General features: G+C 43.4%; 1 protein-coding gene across 1 annotated transcript in view; it reads left to right on the top strand.

Moving 5' to 3' along the window:
* LOC109879947 (dystrophin) overlaps positions 1 to 20630 on the top strand; it is a 237438-nt gene that overhangs the window by 166567 nt on the left and 50241 nt on the right. The window contains 7 exon segments of the mRNA XM_031819531.1: positions 1361 to 1533; positions 2205 to 2361; positions 4527 to 4641; positions 6794 to 7062; positions 9958 to 10104; positions 14418 to 14481; positions 14728 to 14788. Coding sequence (XP_031675391.1) covers positions 1361 to 1533; positions 2205 to 2361; positions 4527 to 4641; positions 6794 to 7062; positions 9958 to 10104; positions 14418 to 14481; positions 14728 to 14788 — 986 coding nt within the window.

Below are 20630 nucleotides of genomic sequence, written 5' to 3'. Positions count from 1 at the left end.
ACATATATCATTATTATAATATATAGATATGAATCTAATGGCTCCTTCTATAGGAGGACATATATCATTATTATAATATATAGTCATCTAATGGCTCCTTCTATAGGAGAACATATATCATTATTATAATATATAGATATGAATCTAATGGCTCCTTCTATAGGAGGACATATATATCATTATTATAATATATAGATATGAATCTAATGGCTCCTTCTATAGGAGGACATATATCATTATTATAATATATAGATATGAATCTAATGGCTCCTTCTATAGGAGGACATATATCATTATTATAATATATAGATATGAATCTAATGGCTCCTTCTATAGGAGGACATATATCATTATTATAATATATAGATATGAATCTAATGGCTCCTTCTATAGGAGGACATATATCATTATTATAATATATAGATATGAATCTAATGGCTCCTTCTATAGGAGGACATATATCATTATTATAATATATAGTCATCTAATGGCTCCTTCTATAGGAGGACATATATCATTATTATAATATCTAGTCATCTAATGGCTCCTTCTATAGGAGGACATATATCATTATTATAATATATAGATATGAATCTAATGGCTCCTTCTATAGGAGGACATATATCATTATTATAATATATAGATATGAATCTAATGGCTCCTTCTATAGGAGGACATATATCATTATTATAATATATAGATATGAATCTAATGGCTCCTTCTATAGGAGGACATATATCATTATTATAATATATAGATATGAATCTAATGGTTCCTTCTATAGGAGGACATATATCATTATTATAATATATAGTCATCTAATGGCTCCTTCTATAGGAGGACATATATCATTATTATAATATATAGATATGAATCTAATGGCTCCTTCTATAGGAGGACATATATCATTATTATAATATATAGTGATCTAATGGCTCCTTCTATAGGAGGACATATATCATTATTATAATATATAGATATGAATCTAATGGTTCCTTCTATAGGAGGACATATATCATTATTATAATATATAGATATGAATCTAATGGTTCCTAGGCTTTAATAAGACGAATAATACATTAACTCCTGGTCAAAATGCATCGAAATCATTCAGAGAGAGGCATATGTCACAGAACATTATAATTATTTAGATACCCATTAATGATTGGACGTGTGTGTGTGTGTGCGTGTGTGTGCATGCTCGGTGTGTGTGCGTGTGCATGCTCGGTGTGTGTGCGTGTGTGCATGCTCGGTGTGTGTGTGTGTGTGTGTGTGTGTGTGTGTGTGTGTGTGTGTGTGTGTGTGTGTGTGTGTGTGTGTGTGTGTGTGTGTGTGTGTGTGTGTGTGTGTGTGTGTGTAGGACCTTCAGGGGGAGATAGATGGCCACACAGAACTGTACCACTCTCTGGATGAGAATGGTCAGCGTATTGTGACGTCTCTGACCGGCTCAGACGATGCCGTACTCCTACAGAGCCGCCTGGACAACATGGGCCAGCGCTGGGACGAGCTCCGCAGCAAAACCATGAATATGAGGTAGACACCAGACCAGCCCCCTTTCTCATGCCTGCCTCCATGTGTTCATTCATGGTGACAAAAGAGTGCAGGTTTTCGCTCCATCCCTGTTGTTACACACCTGATTCAGATAATCAAGGTCCGGGATGAGCATCTAATTACTACAATCAGGTGTGTTAGACTGAGTAGGGTTGGAGCAAACGCCTGCGGGACCTTTCTTCCTCAGGAGGAAGGCTTGAGCATCCTTGGTCAACAGTCTAGTTTAGATAGGAATATCTATGATCCAGTCTAGTTTAGATAGAAATATCTATGATGCAGTCCAGTTTAGATCGGAATATCTATGATCCAGTCTAGTTTAGATAGGAATATATTTGATCCAGTCTAGTTTAGATAGGAATATCTATGATCCAGTCTAGTTTAGATAGGAATATATTTGATCCAGTCTAGTTTAGATAAGAATATCTACGATCCAGTCCAGTTTAGATAAAAATATCTACGATCCAGGCCAGTTTAGATAGGAATATCTACGATCCAGGCCAGTTTAGATAGGAATATCTACGATCCAGGCCAGTTTAGATAGGAATATCTACGATCCAGTCCAGTTTAGATAGGAATATCTACGATCCAGTCTAGTTTAGATAGTAATATCTATGATCCGGTCTTATATCTATGCTTCTATGTGTATGTTGTAGATCTCACCTGGAAGGGGAAATGGCTCCATGGAAGCGGATACACATGACCCTTCAGGAGCTGATAGCCTGGCTGCAGAGGAAGACTGACCTGCTGGAGCAGGAACCACCAGTAGGGGGCGACGTCCCTGCTGTGCAACAACAGCTGGACACACACAGGGTGAGAGTGGAACACTGGCTGGCTGGGTGGGTCGCTTGTTGGTTGGGTGGGTGGCTGGTTGGTTGGGTGATTCACTAGTTGGTTGGTTCATAGATACATTGATACGTCAGAAATCATAAGCAGATGTAATGGTTTATATCTGGTTTATATCTGGTTTATATCTGGTTTATAACTGGTTTATAACTGGTTTATATCTGGTTTATAACTGGTTTATATCTGGTTTATAACTGGTTTATAACTGGTTTATATCTGGTTTATATCTGGTTTATATCTGGGTTATATCTGGGTTATAACTGGTTTATATCTGGTTTATATCTGGTTTATATCTGGGTTATATCTGGGTTATAACTGGTTTATAACTGGTTTATATCTGGTTTATATCTGGGTTATATCTGGGTTATATCTGGGTTATAACCGGTTTATATCTGGGTTATATCTGGGTTATATCTGGGTTATAACCGGTTTATATCTGGTTTATATCTGGTTTATATCTGGTTTATAACTGGTTTATATCTGGTTTATATCTGGTTTATAACTGGTTTATATCTGGTTTATAACTGGTTTATAACTGGTTTATATCTGGGTTATATCTGGGTTATAACCGGTTTATATCTGGTTTATATCTGGTTTATATCTGGTTTATAACTGGTTTATAACTGGTTTATATCTGGTTTATAACTGGTTTATATTTGGTTTATAACTGGTTTATAACTGGTTTATATCTGGTTTATATCTGGTTTATAACTGGTTTATAACCGGTTTATATCTGGTTTATATCTGGGTTATATCTGGGTTATAACTGGTTTATAACTGGTTTATAACCGGTTTATATCTGGTTTATATCTGGTTTATATCTGGGTTATAACTGGTTTATAACTGGGTTATAACTGGTTTATAACTGGTTTATAACCGGTTTATATCTGGTTTATGTCTGGTTTATATCTGGTTTATATCTGGGTTATAACTGGGTTATAACTGGTTTATAACTGGTTTATAACCGGTTTATATCTGGTTTATGTCTGGTTTATATCTGGTTTATATCTGGGTTATAACTGGGTTATAACTGGTTTATAACTGGTTTATAACCGGTTTATATCTGGTTTATATCTGGGTTATAACTGGTTTATAACCGGTTTATATCTGGTTTATATCTGGGTTATATCTGGGTTATAACTGGTTTATAACAGCATAAGTTGTTCAGGGTGCAGATGGGCCACACTGCAAGTTCACTGCATTATGGAGATCTTAGCAATACACAATATTGGAATGTTTTTGTCATGTATCATCATACTCCTAATGAGGACATCATGCATCATTAAGAACCGATGACAGTACTCTGCAACATCATTAAGAACAGATGACAGTACTCTGCAACATCATTAAGAACCGATGACAGTACTCTGCAACATCATTAAGAACTGATGACAGTACTCTGCAACATCATTAAGAACCGATGACAGTACTCTGCAACATCATTAAGAACTGATGACAGTACTCTGCAACATCATTAAGAACTGATGACAGTACTCTGCAACATCATTAAGAACCGATGACAGTACTCTGCAACATCATTAAGAACTGATGACAGTACTCTGCAACATCATTAAGAACTGATGACAGTACTCTGCAACATCATTAAGAACTGATGACAGTACTCTGCAACATCATTAAGAACTGATGACAGTACTCTGCAACATCATTAAGAACTGATGACAGTACTCTGCAACATCATTAAGAACCGATGACAGTACTCTGCAACATCATTAAGAACTGATGACAGTACTCTGCAACATCATTAAGAACTGATGACAGTTTTCTGCCATTGCCATGGAGCCTGTGCTTTACGCTGTGTGTGTGTGTGTGTGTGTTTGTGTGTGTGTGTGTGTGTGTTTTTGAACTAACTGTCTTGCACTGATTTTATGCAGACATACTGGACTCTACCCACACACACACACACACACATACTGTAACATGGACTCGTACTGCATGTTATTGTTATTCGTAATTTCCTGTGTATTGATTTCGCGTCACTATTTCTACTTTGTATCTTTATCTCTGCGTTGTTGGAAAAGGACCCGGAAGTAAGACTCTTCACTGTTAGTCTACTGTTCTTTACCAAACATGTGATGGATGACGTTTGATTTGATTTTGTGTGTGTGTTACAGAGCTTCAGGAGAGATCTGAGGGCCAAGGGCCCGGTGGTTAACGGGGCTCTGGACCAGGTTCAGATCTTCCTGTCTGAGCTGCCTGCTGAGAGGGAGCCTCAGCCTGTCCATAGAGGTGAGTGGGACACACTGTTAGCCCGCTGAACTAAAGCCTAGGTATTAATTCATGGACTTAACGAAAGGTTACTCATCACACACTGATAAACACCAACAGATACACTCATCCTGCCCACGGACACCAACACTCATTTTTACCTACTTATAATACACATGCATATGAACATTACTGCTCATGTAACTGACAAGATACAAAGCAGAGAGAACCTGTTTCCCCCGGTCTAATTCTCCCTACTTTTGCTTTTTTTAATACTGAATGTTATCAGATCTTCAACCAAAACCTGATATTAGATAAAGGGAACCTGAGTGAACAAATAACACAACGATTAATTAATTTCTTTCATAAACAATTTTATGCAACACCTAATGCCCCCTTGTGTGAAACAGTACTTGCCCCCTTTACACTCAATAACTGGTTGTACCACCTTTAGCTGCCATGACTCCAACCAAACGCTTCCTGTAGTTGATCAGTCTCACACATGGCTGTGGGGAGGCTTTGCTGCCTCAGGACCTGGACTACTTGCCTTAGTAGAAGGGACCGTGAATTCTGCTCTGTATCAGAGAATTCTACAGGAGAACGTCAGGCCATCCGTCTGTGAGCTGAAGCACAGCTGGGTCATGCAGAAAGACAATGATCCAAAACACACAATCAAGTCTACATGAAAATGACTAAAAAAACAACACATTTGACATTTTGGAAAGGCCTAGTACAAAATACAGACCTAATCCCAATTGAGATGTTGTGGCAGGACTTGAAATGAGCTGTTCACGCTTGTAAACCCACACATGTAGCTGAGTTACAGCAGTTCTGTATGGAAGAGTGGGTCAAAATTCCTCCACAGCGATGTGTGAGACTGATCAACAACTACAGGAAGTGTTTGGTTGGAGTCATGGCAGCTAAATGTGGCACAACCAGTTATTGAGTGTAAAGGGGCAATTACCTTTTCACACAGGGGGAATGGGGTGTTTTGTGTTATTTGTTCACACAGGGGGAATGGGGTGTTTTGTGTTATTTGTTCACACAGGGGGAATGGGGTGTTATTTGTTATTTGTTCACACAGGTTCCCTTTATTTAATATCAGGTTTTGGTTGAAGATCTGATAACATTCAGTATCAAAAATGTGCACAAATAGAGAGAATCAGAGATGAGGCCAATACTTTTTCACAGCAGTGTGTCTCAGTTGACTGACATGTTTCCCTGAGTGGTCAGAACTCTACTGTCCATCATCTGATTGTGACTAAGTTCATAACATCAGCTGACTTGACAGCCAGTTCGGGCTCTGTGATTGGCTCACAGGGTTCTGTTTATAAAACAGAGGAACAGTAAGCCCAGGAGTTTTATTCCACTACTATTTTGGTTCTGGTCTAAGATCAGCATTGTCCAATAAAAGGTGTAGAAATGAGAAGACACCGTGCCCTGCAGTTTCAGTTGGGTTCCTTACTAAACAGCCGTTTGTTCCCAAACATGCTGAGTGTGACCTCTTTGCCATAGCAACTGCCTGGCAACCCGTAGTGAGGGAAACTCTTGAACTCTTGCTGTCTATTCAATTCAATGGGCTCCAATGTGTTTTCCTCAGGTGTGGGATTATGTTTTGCTAAACCATGAGCCCTATAGTCTAAGTGATGTTTGAGCCTATATGTGATGAGGTTGGAAAGGATTTAGGGTTATTTATTGCCCTATAGTCTAAGTGATGTTTGAGCCTATATGTGATGAGGTCGGAAAGGATTTAGGGTTATTTATTGCCCTATAGTCTAAGTGATGTTTGAGCCTATATGTGATGAGGTCGGAAAGGATTTAGGGTTATTTATTGCCCTATAGTCTAAGTGATGTTTGAGCCTATATGTGATGAGGTTGGAAAGGATTTAGGATTATTTCTTGCCCTATAGTCTAAGTGATGTTTGAGCCTATATGTGATGAGGTTGGAAAGGATTTAGGGCTGATCAAGAAAATTAAACAACCAAATCACTTTCAAAAAGTAATCATCCAGTTTGAATTCCAATCGTATAAATAGTTTATAATCTTAGTATAAATTAGGATTGTTGTTGTGTCAGGTCATTATACAATCCGATAACTCCTTCATTTCTATCAAACCTGATCATTCCCTGAGGGGACACAAAATGAATCAAACCATTTCTTTATGTCCGGTCAGACATCAGTCCAGAGGAGCGTGCCCAGAACGTGGGGCGTGTCCTGCGAAAGGAAGCAGAGGATGTGGCGTCTGGGTGGGAGGGGCTTAACGAGGAGGCCGCTGATTGGCAGAGGAGGCTGGAGCTGGCTCTGGATAGGCTGTTGGAGCTTCAGAAGGCCCAGGACCAGCTGGAGCTGAGGCTGAGCCAGGCTGAGATGGTGAAGGAGGCCTGGGAGCCTGTAGGAGACCTGCTCATAGACTCACTACCTGAACACATCGACAGGGTCAAGGTGAGAGACACACAAACACATGCACCCTAATTTAGCAGATAGAGAGGGTCAAGGTGAGAGACACACAAACACATGCACCCTAATTGAACAGATAGAGAGGGTCAAGGTGAGAGACACACAAACACATGCACCCTAATTGAACAGATAGAGAGGGTCAAGGTGAGAGACACACAAACACATGCACCCTAATTGAACAGATAGAGAGGGTCAAGGTGAGAGACACACAAACACATGCACCCTAATTGAACAGATAGAGAGGGTCAAGGTGAGAGACACACAAACACATGCACCCTAATTGAACAGATAGAGAGGGTCAAGGTGAGAGACACACAAACACATGCACCCTAATTGAACAGATAGAGAGGGTCAAGGTGAGAGACACACAAACACATGCACCCTAATTGAACAGATAGAGAGGGTCAAGGTGAGAGACACACAAACACATGCACCCTAATTGAACAGATAGAGAGGGTCAAGGTGAGAGACACACAAACACATGCACCCTAATTGAACAGATAGAGAGGGTCAAGGTGAGAGACACACAAACACATGCACCCTAATTGAACAGATAGAGAGGGTCAAGGTGAGAGACACACAAACACATGCACCCTAATTGAACAGATAGAGAGGGTCAAGGTGAGAGACACACAAACACATGCACCCTAATTGAACAGATAGAGAGGGTCAAGGTGAGAGACACACAAACACATGCACCCTAATTGAACAGATAGAGAGGGTCAAGGTGAGAGACACACAAACACATGCACCCTAATTGAACAGATAGAGAGGGTCAAGGTGAGAGACACACAAACACATGCACCCTAATTGAACAGATAGAGAGGGTCAAGGTGAGAGACACACAAACACATGCACCCTAATTGAACAGATAGAGAGGGTCAAGGTGAGAGACACACAAACACATGCACCCTAATTGAACAGATAGAGAGGGTCAAGGTGAGAGACACACAAACACATGCACCCTAATTGAACAGATAGAGAGGGTCAAGGTGAGAGACACACAAACACATGCACCCTAATTGAACAGATAGAGAGGGTCAAGGTGAGAGACACACAAACACATGCACCCTAATTGAACAGATAGAGAGGGTCAAGGTGAGAGACACACAAACACATGCACCCTAATTGAACAGATAGAGAGGGTCAAGGTGAGAGACACACAAACACATGCACCCTAATTGAACAGATAGAGAGGGTCAAGGTGAGAGACACACAAACACATGCACCCTAATTGAACAGATAGAGAGGGTCAAGGTGAGAGACACACAAACACATGCACCCTAATTGAACAGATAGAGAGGGTCAAGGTGAGAGACACACAAACACATGCACCCTAATTGAACAGATAGAGAGGGTCAAGGTGAGAGACACACAAACACATGCACCCTAATTGAACAGATAGAGAGGGTCAAGGTGAGAGACACACAAACACATGCACCCTAATTGAACAGATAGAGAGGGTCAAGGTGAGAGACACACAAACACATGCACCCTAATTGAACAGATAGAGAGGGTCAAGGTGAGAGACACACAAACACATGCACCCTAATTGAACAGATAGAGAGGGTCAAGGTGAGAGACACACAAACACATGCACCCTAATTGAACAGATAGAGAGGGTCAAGGTGAGAGACACACAAACACATGCACCCTAATTGAACAGATAGAGAGGGTCAAGGTGAGATTGGATACAGATGATCTTTTTCTTTATTTTTCATTTGGGTCCCCATTGGCTGATTCCTTAAAGGGATACTTTCAGATGTTGTCAACGATGCCCTTTATCTACTTCACTAGGAAGTTTGAGGTCGTTTTGATAGTCAATGCTAAATAGCATTAGCACAGTGACTGGAAGTCTATGGGTATCTGCTAGCATGCAAGCAGATACCCATAGACTTCCAGTCATTGCGCTAATGCTAGTTAGCAACTTCCTTCAAACCGCACGCAGAGATGCATCTGACTCTGGCAAAGTACTGTAGATAAAGGGCCTCATTACCAAAATCCCCAAGTATCCTGAGGTCAAATGAACACATCTCTCCAGCTGATGTCTTAGTGACCACTAGTCTTCCTGAGGTCAAATGAACACATCTCTCCAGCTGATGTCTTAGTGACCACTAGTCTTCCTGAGGTCAAATGAACACATCTCTCCAGCTGATGTCTTAGTGACCACTAGTCTTCCTGAGGTCAAATGTACACATCTCTCCAGCTGATGTCTTAGTGACCACTAGTCTTCCTGAGGTCAAATGAACACATCTCTCCAGCTGATGTCTTAGTGACCACTAGTCTTCCTGAGGTCAAATGAACACATCTCTCCAGCTGATGTCTTAGTGACCACTAGTCTTCCTGAGGTCAAATGTACACATCTCTCCAGCTGATGTCTTAGTGACCACTAGTCTTTCTGAGGTCAAATGAACATCTCTCCAGCTGATGTCTTAGTGACCACTAGTCTTCCTGAGGTCAAATGTACACATCTCTCCAGCTGATGTCTTAGTGACCACTAGTCTTCCTGAGGTCAAATGAACACATCTCTCCAGCTGATGTCTTAGTGACCACTAGTCTTCCTGAGGTCAAATGTACACATCTCTCCAGCTGATTTCTTAGTGACCACTAGTCTTCCTGAGGTCAAATGTACACATCTCTCCAGCTGATGTCTTAGTGACCACTAGTCTTCCTGAGGTCAAATGAACACATCTCTCCAGCTGATGTCTTAGTGACCACTAGTCTTCCTGAGGTCAAATGTACACATCTCCCCAGCTGATGAAAGTGTATAAGGGGTACCGTGTGTGTTCTCTAGGGAGTGTATGAAGGTACAGTAATTGGTCCACCACTCCATCTTCAATGTGTGTGTGTGTGTGTGTGTGTGTTCGTTCTTCGCTGCAGGCGTTCCAGGCAGAGATAGCTCCTATCAAAGACGATGTGAGTCACGTCAACAACCTGGCCTCTACCTTCGGCCCTCCTGACCTCGTCCTCTCACGACCCAACCTGGACAGACTGGATGACCTCAACACACGCTGGAGGATGCTACAGGTAAACACAGTTCTCTATGAAACACACTGACTGAGCACCCTGACCTCATTAAAAATTACCTTGAGGAGCATCTGTCCCATCGTCAGATTGTCAGGTTGTCCTAACACAGAGACAGTGAGGTCAGGTTGTCCTGAGTCTAACACAGAGACAGTGAGGTCAGGTTGTCCTGAGTCTAACACAGAGACAGTGAGGTCAGGTTGTCCTGAGTCTAACACAGAGACAGTGAGGTCAGGTTGTCCTGAGTCTAACACAGAGACAGTGAGGTCAGGTTGTCCTGAGTCTAACACAGAGACAGTGAGGTCAGGTTGTCCTGAGTCTAACACAGAGACAGTGAGGTCAGGTTGTCCTGAGTCTAACACAGAGACAGTGAGGTCAGGTTGTCCTGAGTCTAACACAGAGACAGTGAGGTCTATCCCTCCCTCCCTCCCTGAGACGCCTCTATCCCTCCCTCACTCCCTGAGACCACTCTATCCCTCCCTCCCTCCTGAGACCCCTCTATCCCTCCCTCCCTCCTGAGACCCCTCTAACCCTCCCTCCCTGAGACCCCTCTAACCCTCCCTCCCTGAGACCCCTCTATCCCTCCCTGAGACCCCTCTCTCCCTCCCTGAGACCCCTCTCTCCCTCCCTCCCTGAGACCCCTCTATCCCTCCCTCCCTGAGACCCCTCTATCCCTCCCTCCCTCCCTCCTTCTCTCATTCTCTCCCTCCCTGTGTGTGTGTGTGTGTGTGTGTGTGTGTGTGTGTGTGTGTGTGTGTGTGTGTGTGTGTGTGTGTGTGTGTGTGTGTGTGTGTGTGTGTGTGTGTGTGTGTGTGTGTGTGTGTGTGTGAGAGGCTGTGTGAGAGCTGCCATATGGTCCTGTCTCCAGGTGTCCATCTCCTTCACACTCCTCTTTATCTCTCCTTCATTCTCTCCCTCGCATCCCTCTCTCCCTCCCTGAGACCCCTCTATCCCTCCTTCTCTCATTCTCTCCCTCCCTGCCTGAGATGAAAGCAGGGGAGAGAGGGATGCAGAGTGGAAGAGGGAGAGAATGAAGGAGAGATAAAGAGGAGTGTGAAGGAGATGGACACCTGGAGACAGGACCATATGGCAGCTCTCACACAGCGTCTCTCACACACACACACACACACACACACACACACACACACACACACACACACACGCCAGCTGTTCCTGCTGACACCCATCATGTCTACTGAAGGAAGTTGAGGTGACTGGAACCTCACTGACACCATAGCAACAACGCTGTTAGTTTGTCCCACTCTGTTGCCGAGGACAACACGCCTTTTTACCTAACTGCCCCCCTCTTTATGCACTGAAAGGGTCACACACACACCACACACCACACACACACACACACACACCACACATCACACACATCACACACACACACACACCACACACACACCACACATCACACACACACCACACACACACACACACACACACACATACACACACACACACACACACACAGATCAAGTGTCTGAAAGGGGTTGATTGGGCTGGGTGCTGCGGTACAGATGCCATTCATAATTACTGCTGCAAAACAGTCTTAAACAATGTTGACCCCCCCCATCATCACCAGGTTTCCATGGGAACGTGTAAAAAGTCAGGGGGTGGAATGGCGGTGGATGAGTTGGGAGATGTGTCTGAGGTAACGGTTCTGTTTCAGCAGGACTCATCACATATCACTCCTCCATCAGACTCCATTACAACACTGCTATGGCCGTATCTGTATTGGCCCAAACATCTCACAGGCTACCACAGTCCATCTCACACCATCACACACACACACCATCACACACACACAGACACACACACACACACACACCATCACACACACACACACACACACACACACCATCACACACACACACACACCATCACACACACACACCATCACACACACACAGACACACACACACACACCATCACACACACACACACCATCACACACCAACACACACACACAAACACACACACACCATCACACACACACACACACCATCACACACACACACATGCGCACACACACACGCACACACACATACACGCACACACACATACACACACACACACAAACAGATGCACACACACACACATACACACACACTCATGCATGCACACACACACACACATGCACACATACACACACGCATGCACACACACACAAACACATGTGCACACACATACATACACACACACATGCACACAAACAAACATGCACACGCGCACACACACACACAAACAACACTTGCCTCATACCATAATGTACTTTACCACCAAACATAAGTGCAAATGTGTACCCAGTACAACACTGTTATAAACACACACACTGCCTATGGTGTCAAACATATGTGTCATATTTCTTTGTGATAGAATCCGTCCGCTGAGCCTCCCCATCTCATCCATAGACATGGTCAGTGTGGTCTGTGCAGAGAGCAGAGTACATTACAGTCAGCCAGCCTTAGCTGCACCATAGCTAAAGCCCAGTCACAGTGCTCTGCTCTTAGATAACAGACATGCTTAGTCACAGTCAGTCACCGTCACTGCTTGGCTTCTCCATGACCACAATATGACATTATACCACACAGCTTTGATCTCTGTCCTCTCGCTGAACAGCTTTTATCATGTACTGTACACTCTTAGAAAACAGGTTCCAAAGGGGTTCTTCGGCTGTCCCATAGGAGAACCCTTTTTGGTTCCAGGTAGAACCCTTTTGGGTTCCATGTAGAACCCTCTGTAGAACGGGTTCTACATGGAACCCAAAATGATTATATCTGGAACCAAGAGAGCAATCAAAAAAGGTTATTTAAAGGGTTCTCCTACGGGGTCAGCCCGAAGAACCCTTTTAGGCCCTAGAAAGCACATTTATTTCTAGGAGTGTACTGTGTTTCTGTCTGTTCTCTCTCATATCTCTCTCCTCTACCCAGCTCTGTTCTCCTCTTTCTGATTATACCTGTTCTTGTTCCCTGTTCCCTGTGGCATAATGAAACACTCTTTTACTCCCCAATCTCTTCTCCTATCTCTCTTCACAATCTCTTCTCCTATCTCTCTCCCTAATCTCTTCTCCTATCTCTCTCCAATCTCTTCTCCTATCTCTCTCTCCAATCTCTTCTCCTATCTCTCTCCCCAATCTCTTCTCCTATCTCTCTCCCCAATCTCTTCTCCTCTCTCTCCCCAATCTCTTCTCATCTCTCTTCCCAATCTCTTCTCATCTCTCTTCCCAATCTCTTCTCCTATCTCTCTCCCCAATCTCTTCTCCTATCTCTCTTCCCAATATCTTCTCCTATCTCTCTTCCCAATCTCTTCTCCTATCTCTCTCCCCAATCTCTTCTCCTCTCTCTCCCCAATCTCTTCTCCTCTCTCTCCCCAATCTCTTCTCCTATCTCTCTTCCCAATATCTTCTCCTATCTCTCTTCCCAATCTCTTCTCATATCTCTCTTCTCCTATCTCTCTTCCCAATCTCTTCTCCTATCTCTCTTCCCAATCTCTTCTCCTATCTCTCTCCCCAATCTCTTCTCCTATCTCTCTCCCCAATCTCTTCTCCTATCTCTCTCCCCAATCTCTTCTCCTATCTCTCTCCCCAATCTCTTCTCCTCTCTCTCCCCAATCTCTTCTCCTCTCTCTCCCCAATCTCTTCTCCTCTCTCTCCCCAATCTCTTCTCCTCTCTTTCCCCAATCTCTTCTCCTCTCTCTCCCCAATCTCTTCTCCTATCTCTCTTCTCCTATCTCTCTTCTCCTATCTCTCTTCCCAATCTCTTCTCCCATCTCTCTCCCCAATCTCTTCTCCTATCTCTCTCCCCAACTCTTCTCCTATCTCTCTCCCCAACTCTTCTCCTATCTCTCTCCCCAATCTCTTCTCCTATCTCTCCTCCTATCTCTCTTCCCAATCTCTCTCCCCAATCTCTTCTCCTATCTCTCTCCCCAATCTCTTCTCCTATCTCTCTCCCCAATCTCTTCTCCTATCTCTCTCCACAATATCTTCTCCTCTCTCTCCACAATATCTTCTCCTATCTCTCTCCACAATCTCTTCTCCTATCTCTCTCCAATCTCTTCTCCTATCTCTCTCCCCAATCTCTTCTCCTATCTCTCTCCCCAATCTATTCTCCTATCTCTCTCCCCAATATCTTCCTCCTCTCCCATCTCTCTCCTTCTTTTTTTCTCTCTCTCTGATCCCTCCTCTCTCTGGCTCCTCGCTCGCTCTCTCTCTCTGGCTCCTCGCTCACTCTCTCTCTCTGGCTCCTCCTCTCTCTCTCTGGCTCCTCCTCTCTCTCTCTGGCTCCTCCTCTCTCTGGCTCCTCTCTTCTCAGATCTCCATCAAAGACCATCTGAAGCAGCTGACAGATGCTCAGAGGGACTTTGGCTCTCTGCAGGGTGAGTTTCTGTCTGTCTCAACTCTCTCTCTCTCTCTCACTCACTCACACACACACACACACACACATACCGTCTTGATTCTGTAAAGACATACATGATTCCTTAGTAAATACTGACAGAATATATACAGTGAAATCAACAGAACCACATCCATATGTCTGGCTGTACACACGTTGAGACAGAGCTCCTCTGGGAGTGATTTATCCTTGTCATCCCTGACTCTTCTAATCCTGTCACTGTCTACAGGTTCTGTTCAAGGTCCATTTGAGCAGGCGGTCTCACCCAATAACGTGCCCTACTACATCAAGTGAGTACCTTGTGCCTAGCTGTAGGTTTACTGCTGTTTGTCTGCTGAGAGTAACACAACCTAGCAACAATAGTAGTGTCTGCAACTTAAATACACCAATAACTTCACCAATAACTTCACTAATAACTTCACCAATAACTTCACTAATAACTTCACCAATAACTTCACTAATAACTTCACACTAATGCTAGTGAGAATAAATAAGTCCTAACTTTGACATCATGAGGTCCTGTTGAAGATAATGAAGATAATGGGCAGAAAAAGCCAGACTTCTATGATAGCGTCCCTCATCAGAACCCGGTGAATTTATTGACCAACAGACCAATGAGGTCATCATAGGTTGGTGTTGGTGTTCTTGAATCAATAACTCAAGGGTTAACTTTGTTAACTCTGTTATTCTCCGTTCCACCTTGTCACTATCTAGCAGACTGTTAGTGGTGTGGGGCGTCTGAGATAAGATGGTGTATCTGTCTGCTGGTTCCTGGATGGAACTAGTCCTAATCAAAGAGAACCATGCAGCTCTCCCAAAAGATTGGCTGCTGGGTAAAACCCTCCAAATTCAGACAAAAATATGTCACATAAAGCTTACTTCATTAGTTTATGTTTAGAATTTGTTTTACTGCATCGGGGATAGCGTACACAGACGTTTCAGTTTTAAAGCCTACTTCAGTGTGTAGGTAGTCCTAATCCTGGTTCTAATCTTAGTCATAATCCTAGTCCTAATCTTAGTCCTAATCCCAGTCCTAGTCCTAATCCTAGTTATAATCCTAGTTCTAATCCTAGTTCTAGTCCTAATCCCAGTCCTAGTCCTAGTTCTAATCCTAGTTCTAATTCTAGTCCTAATCCCAGTCCTAGTCCTAGTTCTAATCCTAGTCCTAATCCCAGTCCTAATCCCAGTCCTAGTCCCAGTTCTAATCCTAGTTCTAATCCTAGTTCTAGTCCTAATCCCAGTCCTAATCCCAGTCCTAATCCCAGTCCTAGTCCTAATCCCAGTTCTAATCCTAATCCCAGTCCTAGTTCTAATCCTAGTCCTAATCCTAGTCCTAATCCCAGTCCTAATCCCAGTCCTAATCCCAGTCCTAGTCCCAGTCCTAATCCCAGTCCTAATCCCAGTCCTAATCCCAGTCCTAATCCCAGTCCTAATCCCAAACCCAGTCCTAATCCTAATCCCAGTCCTAATCCCAGTTCTAATCCCAGTCCTAATCCTAGTCCTAATCCCAGTCCTAGCATGTAATTACTAGCTCTAACTGTTCTTTATCATTAGATGTATTCTACAGTCCGTTATAGTAGACTTGTAGTATCCAGAGATATTTTTGAATCAGTAGTTCCGTCTTTATCTCTGCTACTACAGATGAGGGGATGTGGGATAACTCTGGGTTTAGTGGAGACATCTAACAACAAAGAAGATGAGGGGATGTGGGATAACTCTGGGTTTAGTGGAGACATCTAACAACAAAGAAGATGAGGGGATGTGGGATAACTCTGGGTTTAGTGGAAACATCTTAACAACAAAGAAGATGAGGGAATGTGGGATAACTCTGGGTTTAGTGGAAACATCTAACAACAAAGAAGATGAGGGGATGTGGGATAACTCTGGGTTTAGTGGAGACATCTAACAACAAAGAAGATGAGGGGATGTGGGATAACTCTGGGTTTAGTGGAGACATCTAACAACAAAGAAGCATTTTGGAAGTCTTCGTCCATTGTCTTCACAGAGTGTCTGTCTGACTGTGTGTCTATCTGAGGCTTGATCTTCTCTTAATGCATCTTGGTTGGAAAGCGAGGCAGAGATAGTTATTGATCTGCTCTTAATGCATCTTGGTTGGAAAGCGAGGCAGAGATAGTTATTGATCTGCTCTTAATGCATCTTGGTTGGAAAGCGAGGCAGAGATAGTTATTGATCTGCTCTTAATGCATCTTGGTTGGAAAGCGAGGCAGAGATAGTTATTGCTCTGCTCTTAATGCATCTTGGTTGGAAAGCGAGGCAGATTTGACCCAGTATGTTACAGGTTGTGGCAGTGATAAGGCTTTGCGGCATTGAGTTCCCAATTATGTTGTGTGTGTGTGTGTGTGTGTGTGTGGTGTGTGTATTGCTCATCCAAGTGTGACCTAAACAGACAAGGGTAATCTGATCTATTAACACCGTGTGCTTAACAACAACAAAGCATGTTAGTGCAGTGGTGCAGGGTTGTTTATTAAGTATGTGAGAGAGATAGAGAGAGAGAGGGTGGTGCAGGGTTGTTTATTAAGTATGTGAGAGAGATAGAGAGAGAGAGAGCGAGAGAGAGAGAGAGAGAGGGTGGTGCAGGGTTGTTTATTAAGTATGTGAGAGAGATAGAGAGAGAGAGAGCGAGAGAGAGAGAGAGAGAGGGTGGTGCAGGGTTGTTTATTAAGTATGTGAGAGAGATAGAGAGAGACAAAGACAGAGAGATACAGCGAGAGAGAGAGACAAAGACAGAGAGATACAGCGAGAGAGAGAGACAAAGACAGAGAGATACAGCGAGAGAGAGAGACAAAGACAGAGAGATACAGCGAGAGAGAGAGACAAAGACAGAGAGATACAGCGAGAGAGAGAGACAAAGACAGAGAGAGAGAGAGAGAGACAAAGACAGAGAGAGAGAGAGAGACAAAGACAGAGAGAGAGAGACAAAGACAGAGAGATACAGCGAGAGAGAGAGACAAAGACAGAGAGAGAGAGAGAGACAAAGACAGAGAGAGAGAGAGAGAGAGACAAAGACAGAGAGAGAGAGAGAGACAAAGACAGAGAGAGAGAGAGAGACAAAGACAGAGAGAGAGAGAGACAAAGACAGAGAGATACAGAGAGAGAGAGAGACAAAGACAGAGAGAGAGAGAGAGACAAAGACAGAGAGAGAGAGAGAGAGAGAGAGAGAGACAAAGACAGAGAGAGAGAGAGACAAAGACAGAGAGATACAGAGAGAGAGAGAGACAAAGACAGAGAGAGAGAGAGAGACAAAGACAGAGAGAGAGAGAGAGAGAGAGAGAGAGAGACAAAGACAGAGAGAGAGAGAGAGAGAGAGACAAAGACAGAGAGAGAGAGAGAGATGTCTTTATTATTTTATAACTGTAATGTTTACTGTTCATTTTGATTGTTTATTTCACTTTTATTTATTATCTACCTCACTTGCTTTGGCAATGTTAACATACGTTTCCCATGCCAATAAAGCCCTGACGTTGAAATTAAATTGAGAGAGAGAGAGTCAGAGAGAGAGAGAGAGTCAGAGAGAGAGAGAGTCAGAGAGAGAGAGTCAGAAAGAGAGGGTGGTGCAGGGTTGTTTATTAGGTGTGTGTGTAAGAGAGAGTCAGAGAGAGAGTCAATGAGAGAGAGTCAGAGAGAGAGAGAGAGTCAAAGAGAGAGAGAGAGTCAGAGAGAGAGAGTCAGAAAGAGAGGGTGGTGCAGGGTTGTTTATTAAGTGTGTGTGTAAGAGAGAGAGAAAGAGATAGAAGATGAGAACGGGAGAGAGAGAGAAAGAGAGAAGATGAGAGAGAGTCAGAGAGAGAGAGAGTCATAGAGAGAGAGAGAGAGTCAGAGAGAGAGTCAGAAAGAGAGGGTGGTGCAGGGTTGTGTATTAAGTGTGTGTGTAAGAGAGAGAGAAAGAGATAGACGATGAGAAAGGGAGAGAGAGAGAGAAAGAGTCAGAGAGAGTCAGAAAGAGAGGGTGGTGCAGGGTTGTTTATTAAGTGTGTGTGTAAGAGAGAGAGAAAGAGATGAGAAAGGGAGAGAGAGAGATAGAAGATGAGAAAGGGAGAGAGAGAGAGAGATAGAAGATGAGAAAGGGAGAGAGAGAGAGAGAGAGAGAGAGAGAGAGAAGATGAGAAAGGGAGAGAGAGAGAGAGATAGAAGATGAGAAAGGGAGAGAGAGAGAGAGATAGAAGATGAGAAAGGGAGAGAGAGAGAGATAGAAGATGAGAAAGGGAGAGAGAGAGATAGATAGAAGATGAGAAAGGGAGAGAGAGAGAGAGAGAGAGATAGAAGATGAGTAAGGGAGAGAGAGAGAGATAGAAGATGAGAAATGGAGAGAGAGAGATAGAAGATGAGAAAGGGAGAGAGAGAGAGAAGTGACAGCTGTTCCTCTCTCTACACAGAGAGAAAACACCAGAAGTCCTGGCCCAGACCATCTATGAGTGAGTGACAGCACAGTGCAGGACATTGTGACACACACGCGCATACATGCACGCACGCACGCACACACACCACACACACACACACACACACACACACACACACACACACACACACACACACACACACACACACACACACACACACACACACACACACACACACACACACACACACACACACACACACACAGTGCTTTCAGAAAGTATTCGTAACCCTTTGACTTATCTTGTTGTGTTACAGTCTGAATTCAAAATGGATAAAAAATATATAAAATCTCACCCATCTACACACAATACACCATAATGACAAAGTGAAAATGGGTTTTTAGAAATTTTAAGCAAATTTATTGAGAATGAAATCCAGAAATATCTCATTGACATAAGTATTCAACCCCTGAGTGTTAGGCAGTGATTCCAGCTGTATTCGTGGGTCTCTAACAGCTGTATTCGTGGGTCTCTAACAGCTGTATTCGTGGGTCTCTAACAGCTGTATTCGTGGGTCTCTAACAGCTGGATTCGTGGGTCTCTAACAGCTGTATTCGTGGGTCTCTAACAGCTGTATTCGTGGGTCTCTAACAGCTGTATTCGTGGGTCTCTAACAGATGGATTCGTGGGTCTCTAACAGCTGGATTCGTGGGTCTCTAACAGCTGTATTCGTGGGTCTCTAACAGCTGTATTCGTGGGTCTCTAACAGCTGTATTCTTGGGTCTCTAACAGCTGTATTCTTGGGTCTCTAACAGCTGGATTCGTGGGTCTCTAACAGCTGTATTCGTGGGTCTCTAACAGCTGTATTCTTGGGTCTCTAACAGCTGTATTCTTGGGTCTCTAACAGCTGTATTCTTGGGTCTCTAACAGCTGTATTCTTGGGTCTCTAACAGCTGGATTCGTGGGTCTCTAACAGCTGTATTCGTGGGTCTCTAACAGCTGTATTCTTGGGTCTCTAACAGCTGTATTCTTGGGTCTCTAACAGCTGTATTCTTGGGTCTCTAACAGCTGTATTCTTGGGTCTCTAACAGCTGTATTCTTGGGTCTCTAACAGCTGTATTCTTGGGTCTCTAACAGCTGTATTCTTGGGTCTCTAACAGCTGTATTCTTGGGTCTCTAACAGCTGTATTCTTGGGTCTCTAACAGCTGTATTCTTGGGTCTCTAACAGCTGGATTCGTGGGTCTCTAACAGCTGTATTCGTGGGTCTCTAACAGCTGTATTCGTGGGTCTCTAACAGCTGTATTCGTGGGTCTCTAACAGCTGTATTCTTGGGTCTCTAACAGCTGTATTCTTGGGTCTCTAACAGCTGGATTCGTGGGTCTCTAACAGCTGTATTCGTGGGTCTCTAACAGCTGGATTGTACAATATTTGCACATCATTATTTGTTCACTTCTTCAAGCTCTGTCAAGTTGGTTGTTCATCATTACTAGACAGCCATTATCAAGTCCTGCCATAGGTGTAATAATATACCACACACACACACACACACCTCAGTAGATGAGCCGTAGTTGTGGAAATGAGAATTAGAGATGAACCGATTTAGTAGCATAGTAATGAAAGGATAATATAACGTGGGAATAGCAGACAACTCCAGAGATCTGGGGAGGTGAGAGAGCTTTTCTTTCCTGGTTAAATGAAAGAACATTCTGGTAGACTACAATATCTACTTTATAAACTCTGGATTAAAATCCTTGCACTGAAGACACGCCCTCT

This window comes from Oncorhynchus kisutch, unplaced genomic scaffold (assembly GCF_002021735.2).
Source record: "Oncorhynchus kisutch isolate 150728-3 unplaced genomic scaffold, Okis_V2 scaffold2241, whole genome shotgun sequence".
NCBI classification, from domain to species: Eukaryota; Metazoa; Chordata; class Actinopteri; order Salmoniformes; family Salmonidae; genus Oncorhynchus; species Oncorhynchus kisutch.
The sequence above is the reverse complement of the archived record's forward strand: the minus strand, read 5'-3'. Positions and strand labels throughout refer to the sequence as shown.